General features: G+C 47.5%; 2 protein-coding genes across 2 annotated transcripts; both read right to left on the bottom strand.

The window, feature by feature from the left end:
- Nucleotides 1–1394: 1394 nt before the first annotated feature.
- UQCRQ (ubiquinol-cytochrome c reductase complex III subunit VII) lies at nucleotides 1395–1986 on the bottom strand. The gene is made up of 2 exons (XM_005147356.3): nucleotides 1785–1986; nucleotides 1395–1623 (listed from the first exon to the last, which is right to left on the bottom strand). The coding sequence occupies exons 1-2, from the start codon at nucleotides 1936–1938 to the stop codon at nucleotides 1529–1531; spliced, it is 249 nt and encodes an 82-aa protein (XP_005147413.2). The 5' UTR covers nucleotides 1939–1986; the 3' UTR covers nucleotides 1395–1528.
- Nucleotides 1987–3294: 1308 nt separating this feature from the next.
- Nucleotides 3295–5200, bottom strand: GDF9 (growth differentiation factor 9). The gene is made up of 2 exons (XM_005147283.2): nucleotides 4801–5200; nucleotides 3295–4247 (listed from the first exon to the last, which is right to left on the bottom strand). Exons 1-2 carry the CDS (start codon nucleotides 5198–5200, stop codon nucleotides 3295–3297), a joined length of 1353 nt encoding a protein of 450 aa, XP_005147340.2.
- Between the last annotated feature and the right edge of the window lie 4968 nt (nucleotides 5201–10168).

The following is a 10168-nucleotide window of genomic DNA, read 5'->3' on the forward strand; positions in this document are numbered from 1 at the left end:
GTGTACTGGGACAGCGACCGAGCGGAGCTGCTGCCCTTCAGGTGGAATGTGGTGAAAAACGAGGGTTTATGGAAGCTACCGACAGAAAAGCTAGCACCAGGGCACCCTTGCAGCTACCCATCAACTGCCGGTGGGGGCTGTCAGAGGGTAGGTAAGCAGGATGCAGGGGCATTGGAACTAGATGGTGTTTAAGGTCCATTCCAACCCCAGCCATTTAGGACTTGTATAACTCCTGTTTATGCCAACATCACACTGTACTTGGAGTAAACACAGGAGCAGTAGGAACAGCCCTAACACTAAGCTTATTCCCATGTGCTTAAGAGCCCCAAAAGAATAAAGCATTCAGCTATAAAAACTGCAAAATCCCCATCTTCCTGCAGGAAGAGCCCGAGCATCCTTGTCTTCCAGTTAGCCCAGGACTGAGCACACCAAGAAATGAACCAAGGTAAATGTCACTCCCACACTGGATAAGATAAATCCTTGGTACCAGCTGCAGGAAGAGCACAACAGTGAGATAAATGTATTGCTTTGTGTGGCGCAGGAGCCTGAGGCAGTCAGCTGAAAGGGAAAAGCAGGATAAGGGAACCAGTCAGCTGTTTGGACTGAGAACAGTGAAGCTTGTTCACTTAAAGCCACAGGGTGAATTTCTTTGTCCCATACTTGAGTCACTTTACTACAAGCAGTTGTTCTTAAAGCATCTTCAGGTATCAAATGGTCTTGTTTCTATGATTCTGTTAATAGGAATCAATAGCAGAACTACAGTTAATCAATGAATATAACCAGGTAATTTCAGTCGCGGAATAGCCCAGGTTGGAAAGGACCTTGAAGTACTGCCTGGCCCAGTCTCCCATGGGAAGGGACCAGGCTGAAGCCATCTGGCACCATGGCCTGCCCCATCCATAAACCCCCCAGCGGAGGACACCCCTGGGGAGGTTGCTCCTGGGACCGCCTGTTCTCATGCAGGGAAAAATCCCTTTCTTGCATGGTGATGAAAGCACTCCCGGTGCACTGTGTACCCACTGGGGTGCAGTGTGTACCCACTGTCCCTGCATGGGGCTCCTGGTGAAGAACAAGCCTCTGCACAGGGTCGAGGTCCATGCTCAGCCCTGACCACAGCCAGCTCACACAGTAGCGGGGCTGTTTGCCTTTCACAGATCTCAAGGCTAGGGGATGAAGCCAGGGATGGAAAGACAAACAGCAGGGAGGTAGGAGGTGTTATTTCAAGTCACCTCCAGCTGAAGGCACCCCTTGCTGTGTTAGTTATACTGAGAAATGCTCTGAGATAAAAGCATCTGAGCATACAGAACTTTAACCCGATTGATTATCTCCCTGGACAGAGCAAACCAGACACAGATTTGATGCTGCTCACCTTAAGCATCCCAAGACTCACAAGATTTCACGCAAAGTCACAGGGCAAAGTTTATTAGACGAGACTTATCTCCTTCTTAATACCCTTCTGGTCATGTGGAGAAGCTCAACAACACCGAAGTGGTAACACCGCGAGAGAAGGACATCCGTGTTCACTCAATCACTGGTCGTTTTCATAGTCAGCGGGGTTCTTCCTCTTCAGCCTCTCAAACTCTTGGGTTCCCCAGGAATACAGGAGATAGGCTGCCACGAAGGCTGGAAAGGAAAGGAGAGGAGAGCCCTCACAAGCCGCACTGCCATGAGCACAGCCCTCCTGTGCCCGCAAACAGCGCTACACAAGGCTGCTGCCACACGGAGAGCCGGTGCTGAGGGGGAAAGGGATAACGGATGGAGGGCCCCGGTGCCGCTGTACTCACGGGGCACCACCTTGAAGACCTGGGAGCTGAACCGGCGCCACACGTTGGGCACCCCGTGCGAGAAGACGTTGGGGAAGGCGCGCTGCTCGAACGGAGACAGGCTGTAGGTGATGATGTGGCGGACCCGCGCCAGGTTCCCGAAGTGGATCCCCATGGCCGCTCGGTCACCTTCCCCCGCCGCCGCAGAGGAAGAGGAAGCGGGGACGGTGCTTCCCTTTCCGGGGCGGGTGATGCTTCACCCGGCGCTGCGGGGGGAGCGGTGCCTGCGCCGTGCTGCGGTACCGGCGGGGGCATCCCCAGCGCAGGTGAAGGAGCCGTTATCGCAGCCTGCTCGGAGGTGCAGTCGCATGTCAGCTTTGGGACCTGCTGTGCGGGAAGGCTGCGGACGGGCTGGAGAGGGTCAGAGCAGGGACACAAGGGTGATCCAAAGGTTGGAACTGTGCAGCCTGGAGAAGAGAAGGCTCCTTAAGGGGAGACCTTAGAGCAGCTCCGGTGCCTAAAAGGGCTGCAGGAAACCTGGAGAGGGGCTTTGGACAAGGGCCTGTAGGGACAGGCCAAGGGGAATGGCTTTAACCTGCCAGAGGGGAGACTGAGATGAGCTCTTAGGCACAAGCTCTTCCCTGTGAGGGTGCTGAGGCGCTGGCACAGGGTGCCCAGAGAAGCTGTGGCTGCCCCATCCCTGGCAGTGTTCAAGGCCAGGTTGGACACAGGGGCTTGGAGCAAGCTGCTCCAGTGGAAGGTGTCCTTGCCCGTGGCAGGGGTTGGAGCTGGGTGAGCTTTGAGGTCCCTTCCAACCCAAACCAGGCTGAGGTTCTATGCTCCAGTATTTAAAGGATGATTACAAAGCAGAGGAAGGTTCCCTTTTTACAAGGAATCAGGGAAAGGATGGGCACAAGTTACCCTTGGAGAGATTCTAACCAGACACAAGAGGAAACTTCCCCACAGTGAGAACAACCTGCCATTGGAATGTTCGCCCCAGGGAAGCAGTGGATTCCCTAACACAACATTGTTAAGCTCCAGCTGGACAGGGTGCCAGGACATCAGTCTAAGTCATGTTTGCCTAGAAAGGTTGGACCTGGTGGTCCTTAAGGTTCCTTCCAACCTGGGATTCTATGAATCCCCTCAGTGAGGAGGCTTCAAATGCAAATGAGAGTTCAAAGGCATTGAATGCAAGTGGTATGCAAGATAGGCATTTATTTCTCTTTTTGAATCTGTAAGAAAACAGCTTAAAATAGACATCTGGTAGTTGAAATCTCTTTGCCATTTTAAATGCAAAGTTATTCCAATAAAAAGGTATTATTTACATTTCATTTCACATTCCAGAAAGACCGAGTGGCTACAAAAATAAGTGCTATGTTGCACTCACCTTCTACTGACTCCATACTAAATCCTAAGGGATTTTACAGAGCTATTAGAACTACACAAACACTATTCAATTAATTACAGTTGCAACTACATTGAGAATGCCAAAACACCCAAAGCCCGAGTAAAACCAATTGGGGTTCACCCACTACCGGCAAGTGCATTTAGTAGCTATCATGTCTTCATACTCTTTGTAGACGATGGAGCCATCAGGCTCTATGGTTAGGACGCTCAGTGGGCTGTACTCGGCAGGAACACAGGAGGGCTTCGGGACAGACGGGTCCAGTTTCTCATAGATGATGTTCTGTACCATGGTGTGCACAGCAGAGCCGTAACGGTGCCCAACGACCCTCGGGCAGTCACCTTTGCAGTATTGGGGGCTGTACCTGTGTGGTGCTATGATCCATTTGTCCCATTTGAGCTGGCTAAAACTCAGGCGGAAGTTGTGAAGCTCACACTCGTTTTGAGGGAACAGGAACTGTTTGAAGTACTCACTCAGATCAGAGGGTGAAGTCGCTGGTGCATCTTTCCCATTCCCATCTCTCCGCCGTCGAGAGGCCCTTTTGCCCTCTGAAGTCTCTTTTCCTTTGTCACCCAAAGGGTCACCAAGCAGACTGTTCCTTTGCCTGGGCCGCACTGGGATTTTCCTTCTGTGCCTCAGTGAGTTCCACCTGTGGTAAGCTTGCTCACTGGTATCATTCAGGTAAAGAAGAAGAGAAGGGGGAACCAGTGCCATGTTAACAGGATTTTCCAGGTTAGTGCTCTGTTGTGGATCACCCATCAGACAAGTGAAGTTCACAGCCATGTGAATATTCCTCCTGTTAGTAGCGATTAGGGGCTGGAGAAAAGAAGTCACATCAATCTCAACCCACTTGTGTTTTCTGACTTCAAAGTGCAGGCTAAAAGCTACAGCATGTGAAACGCTGGGGCAGACCTGGCCAGCAAGATCATGCTCCTGGACAAATAAATGGCACATGCACGTAACTGAAGAGGAGATAGGAACTGAGGTGTCAAAGGAGTAGAGCAGGACAGACTTGAGCAAGTGTTCGAGACCAGTGACACGATCCAGGTTGAAGAATAAATCCAGCAGGTGAATGTCTCCTGAGGAGGGAAATAGCAATATTGGAGAGTTAGTGAGTCTTAATATCCACCTAGACACAAATACTATAATGTAACGGAGAAACAGAAATGATTCAGCAGCAGATTCTTCCCCAGCAAACATACAAGGCAAGGAGGAAAGCCATCTTGCAATGAGATTCTAGCACTTGGTTGCAGGGTTCTGTTTTTATGGCCTTGAGTAACCCAAAACTGAGATGGGCAGCAGAAGGAAACATGGTGCCCATTGTGCCTAACCATTTTTCCTACTTTTCTTATGTTATCTAGAACTGGTTGTAGTTTTCTCTCTCTCAAAGAATAAAGGGTCAGCCTGAAACAGTGGTATCATTTAGAACATAGCACCAGTGATGGGGCATTTCCCAAACTATCTAATGCCATTCAGCAAGAAGCAGGTTATGAAAAACTCCTGCAGTTGAAGAGCCATCAGGATTAAAATATCAACGGCTCTAAAAATAAGACCTTTTATGTTACCCTGCAAGCAGAGAACACACAGAACCCCCCATTTAAACCTCATCAGCTCCTGTCCCTGCACACCTACCTTTCATCAGGGCCCTGGGGCGCTGCTTGCATTCAGAACAGGGAGTGAAAAGCCGGACAGTGTTATAGAGGTGGCTTTTGTTAGCTTTTGGGATTCCCTCCTTGGTAGCAAACATCTTATACAGCCTCTTCATGTACCGAAGGGCTCTGGAGTCCGGCTGCAGCCTGGGGGCCTCACTTTCCCAGACCTGGTGCTCCCGGTCCGACAGCACCTTGAGGAGGGGAGGCAGGAGGGCATAGCCACGTCTGACACCTTTGGGCAGCCACAGCCACGGATTGAGCTCGCTGCTGGTGTCCTCAGAGGCTACGCGTGCCCTGGAGTGAGGGGAGCCCTGGATGCTAAAAGAAAGCCAGTGAAGGCAGCAGTAGAAGCAAACACAGATTCTCCAGGTACCCGCCATGCTCTTTAGGGTCACAGCCAAAACAGTGCTCCCCTAAAACGTTCAAGTTAAAAGAGAGCTCCTGAGCCTGATCCCTTATATTTGTTGCAGCTGTAAAAGGGGAGGGAGGCTTCTTCCTGATTAGAAATCAAAGACAAAGATCTGCAGCTGGGTACTTAACCCCCATATTGGCTGCATTTAGGCTGATGCCTTCATCCATGAAAGCATCATTACAATCAAAACCTTTGCTGGAAGAGTTAACCTTTTTGCAGGGTAAATTATAAAGCTACAGTGAGTGGCAGCCTCCAGAGGGAGCTGGGCAGACAAGTTAGCGTCAGCTGGTTTAACTAAATCCATGCTTGTTTGTGGATAGAGTATATAAAGTTAATATTACTGGGTTTAGCAGTAATAAGCTAATAGAAGAAGCTGGGTTTCATTTTCTGTTAATGTATTTCTCACATTTCCTTCCCTATAGATTGCAATATACACTTGGGAGAGAAGTAACTATGAGGATAGTACCATCATGCCAGCACACAGCACATCTTTGCCTCCAGTCTGAGGCAAGGCATCCAGAAAGCAGAGTGCTTTTCAGTGTCAGTATCTGTGGAGTGTGCTCCCAATAGAGCAGTGTTGGTTGCATCAGAAATCCTCACAGACTCCTGTAGCTGAGCATAACTAAAAGGATGGATTCAGTTTTATTTTGTTAGGAATGTGTTTTCATGGCAGTTGGTTTTGATAAGAGCTCTGCTGTCAGTGATCCGGTGAAATGGAACTCATCATCCACCTTCCACATTTTAAGGCTTCTGAGCTGGTTTGAGGGTGTTGTGGATTAGTCCCACTCTCTCTTAGTTTCAAATAAATGTATTTCTGCTGTTCCATGACAGTTTAAGCTGCCCTCTAACCTGCCCTTTTCCACATGTACCTTCCTGCTCTCTCCTTTGCACTGATTTTTGATGCCATTAGATCCCGTGGTGGGTCCAGCCAGGGAGCTGAAATGGTGGGAAAATAACCCAGCAAAAAGCAAGGATTTGCTTTACTTTGCTGAAACCACTGGACAAGCTGAGAACAATTAAGCCTATCTTGAGCAATTCAGGGCTCAACAGGACATGAGTGGTACTTGTGGGTGCTAAAGGCATAGCAAATCCTGAACTAGTATTCAGCGTGGTGAGTGCCAGAACAGCCTTAGATATTTCTGTGTACACACTGGATTGAAGAGGGTATTGCTAAACATGTACCTTTTGAAAACTAAGTAGACTGATAAGTTCAGGAGAGGACACAATTTAACTGTAGGCTTAAACCCAGCCCTGACTGAGACATCCCTGCATAGTCTAGTGGCCTGGTCATAAAACTCATCCGCATTTATTAGCCGTCTTGTTGGAAATCTAAGCAGGGAAGTCAAAGTCCAGACACATTCAGCTTGAACCAGTCTATCAGACACCTTTCCCAGCTGTAATGACAAGGAGAAACCAAACACAAACTGCCTCATGCTCTGTTGGCCATGGCTAGGAGCTGCTGTGCTGATGGCTGGGGACCACCAACACTACTGCTCCTCACCTCACTGTCAAGCATAATGCTTCTTAGTTTATTTTCGTTCATCCTGATGTCTGACTGGGTTACATGCTGGGGAGGCTTTCAAAGGGTGTTATGGCTAAGGTTGAGTTGGTTGGTCTAGACCTGTGGAAGTGGATCTAGTTGATTTGACTCTGGTGTGTGGGCTGCTCAACCCTTCAGAAAATGGGATCATTTTCAGGGCATAAATAGGAACTGAAGTACTCCAAGAATGGCTGGAGAAATGTGGGGATTCTCCATGTTAGTAACGGCTTAAAATCTTCCCATGGATGTGTTTATACTCTTGAGCAGCTTCTAATAAATCAGACTCCCTTTGCTCTGCAGTAGCCTGTAACAAAGAGGGAGAAAGCTGAAGTTTATGCTGCCATTGATTATCTTCCTCTGAAGCCCAGTTCTCCTGGACAGATTTACTGATCCAACACAGCCACAACAATCCCTGTGTGCAGAATTGAAGCCTTGTGACTTGCAGGGGAGCTGGGGAGGGAATGAAGGAGGAAAGAGAGAGCCCTTTAAGCCACACTCACTGCCAAAGCCAGTTTATCACCCTGACTGTGACTCTTTACTGGACTTCAGGTTCCTTGGTGCTTGGACACATTTACAGAAGAGTTATGAATAGCAGCTATGTTTGAGTGAGGTTCTGGCATACCCACATGTGCCAGATGCATGTGCACAAGCATTGCAGACATTAAAGACCCTTTCAGTAAAACACAATGTTCAAGGACAGTAGTAGATTAATTTCACCAACCTCTTCAAAAGCCAGACCATCAGTGGATTGTTTGACAGTCTCATGTTTTAGTTCTCTTAAATATTCATTATAAATCATCAGGTTGTTGCAGTAGAAACTGTTGTTTTTTTTTCCCTGGGGAAGCACTGAGTTTCAAATGAACACTGATTTTTACACTGCTGTAAAGCAGAGGTGAAGAATGTGTAGCTTTGCCCTTAGCTAGCTAATGACATCTGTTTGTTTCCACAAGGCAGCAGGAGCATTAATCACAGCTATAGCTGTTATGCCCCGATAAACACAGTGGTTTCATTTTGGCCGCTGAGCTGATTCAGTGGACTTTGAAATACCAGAAGCATCAGGTGCTCTCTCCAGGGCCCATGAATAATGGGGCAGAAACTTCACTAACTGCCCATGCAGAGCACAGCTGAGCTGCGTGTCTGCTCCACACATGTGAGCTGGAGCCGTCTCTAGCAGCTTAAGGAGAAGGAACACTTCTAATAGCTTCTTCCTGCCAGCAACCAGAAAGATCACACACATATATACAAAAGTTATTGTTTGATAGGACAGGATCAGAGCTAAAAACCTACCTACCATTGATTTTTATGACTGCAGTGTAAAACAGAGATATTTTTTATCACTGACGATAGCAGCCTGTGCTCAAGTCAGCCCATATTTATCTCCTTGGTGATAACATCATCAATACCTTAAACTGATAAGAGCCAGAAGATCAGGCTCCATTTGCACCTCTGTTCCTAACCACTGCCTTCTACCTGTAATTACAGCAGCCTCCATAGTTTGTGCTGTCCCACTGGCTGCTTGAGCTCTTTTCCACAGACACAGATGAGATTCATTCCCATTTATCACACTTGTAATTGGCCTATGGAAGACTCACTTTCCAGGCTTAAATGTCAGCCTTCTGGAAGGGCTTGGAAAGGAACTGAAATGTCCTAGACGCACACATAAGCTGGGGCACCGAGGGATGGTTTGTGAATTCCCCTTTTCTTGCAGTCTGCTTCTCCTGCTACCTCAGCAGTTTTGCAGGTATCACTTCTTTTCTTTATGCTGTAATTTACCATCACCTTATTATCATTATTTATAGAACCTAGAAATTCCCCTAATGGACCATGAGCTCATTTTCCTCTGTGCTGCATATACGCAGATTAAACTGCCCAGAGTTTGTAATCTTAGTGGAGGACAAGAGAAGGGACTTGGCACACAAAGAGTTATCTTTGCCAGCGTGATAGAAGAGTAGAGTTTTAGGGATTTAAAGATTACAGGAGATCATTGCTGCTGTAGCATTAGGGGCAGCACAGAAATGATGTTTGAATATGTACCAGGTTAGCAGTGGGAGTTGTGCCCATGGGAGGGGGGAGTACATTGGTACTTGCCCTGTTGTGAAAACAACTGGTTAACTGACAGGCCCACTTGCCATGGAAAACAAGCCTGGCTTTCCTTGCTGCCAGGCTGCTGGTGGCCATTGGGTATCTTCATCAAAGCTCTTCAGTGTTCCTATCAGGATGGTACTTGCTTCTGGAGTGCTTTTTAGAGCTCTCCCGTGTCAAGAGTTTAATTTACAACTCATTCATGTGTCACATTTCATCATCCATGTGAAGACTGGGGAGGAACATAGATATTCAGTGCTGAAGTCTGGCCCTCGATTCCACCTCCGAAGCAAACATCACACGGAAAACTAGAAGGTTTCTCCCTGTAATCAGATATTCCTGAAGAAAATAAGGGTAATGAAAACCAGCCACCACTGTGGGTGGCAGAGCAAGCCCCTTCCACAGAGCACTCCTCTGTTTATGTTGGTTTAGGTGGTCCAGCATCTAGTAAGTGTATGGAAAACTCTCCAGGTTAAGGTTTTGGTAGGCACTGTCTGCAAACCTGTGCCACTGACTTATTTCATGTAGGTCTTTTAAAAGCCATTAACAGGGCAGGTTTTGTGCAGACTTCCAAATACAATTGCCCACATGGAACCCTGATGAAGTAGTCTTTTCATATGAAAAGTTAATATGTAAGTTCATATGTAAGTTCATATGTAAGTTCATATGTAAGTTCATATGTAAGTTAATATCTTACAGAAATAAACCCACTGAGGTTAATGAACAGAGCTGTCATTTCTTTGCTGTTGCTGTTACAGGGAGGTGCTGTGTGTGTACATCTATAAACCGTGGCTTTCAGGTCAAATTTGTGACTGCATTTAATCCAGGCTGATGGGTGCTGCTGTCAGGGCTGGGCTTTGTCATTCCCTCCTTGCCTTTTGGCCTTTCTCCACGTGTGGGTGAATAGTTTTCACCTGCTCTGTGCTGTGATGATCCATTCCCCAGCTGTGTGCTCTATATGAAGTGTGGGGCAGCCTGGTACATGTTCTTTGCTAAGGGGAAAGGCTGGAGGTGGGGATGTGCTGCTTTGAGGACATTGTATAGTTTGTTTCATTTAGGTGCAAGATGAAGTTATGCAATCCTGCAGTTAGGTATGTATTGAATCCTACAGGAGTCTAGAAAGGCTCAGTGAGAAAATGGGAATTGGTAGAAATTAGGTAGGCTTTTTGTGTTGGTTGGTTTATTCCCCCCATCGTGACCATGCAGGCAGGATTGCAATTCTCTTCCTCCCCTTTTATCCAGAAAGGCAGAAAGAAAGTATTTGGAACAAAGTATATTAAAACCAGGAAACTGGGATCTTTTATGCTGGAGGTT

Source organism: Melopsittacus undulatus, chromosome 10, assembly GCF_012275295.1.
Source record: "Melopsittacus undulatus isolate bMelUnd1 chromosome 10, bMelUnd1.mat.Z, whole genome shotgun sequence".
Taxonomy (NCBI): domain Eukaryota; kingdom Metazoa; phylum Chordata; class Aves; order Psittaciformes; family Psittaculidae; genus Melopsittacus; species Melopsittacus undulatus.

Bases quoted from the DNA above. Each gene is read 5' to 3' on its own strand.
- GDF9 (XM_005147283.2), bottom strand. From the start codon at position 5,200: ATGGCGGGTACCTGGAGAATCTGTGTTTGCTTCTACTGCTGCCTTCAC. The intron at 4,248-4,800 runs GTAGGTGTGCAG...TTCCCTCCTCAG, and splicing joins CCCCAGGGCCCTGATGAAAG to GAGACATTCACCTGCTGGAT.
- UQCRQ (XM_005147356.3), bottom strand. From the start codon at position 1,938: ATGGGGATCCACTTCGGGAACCTGGCGCGGGTCCGCCACATCATCACC. The intron at 1,624-1,784 runs GTGAGTACAGCG...TTTCCTTTCCAG, and splicing joins GGTCTTCAAGGTGGTGCCCC to CCTTCGTGGCAGCCTATCTC.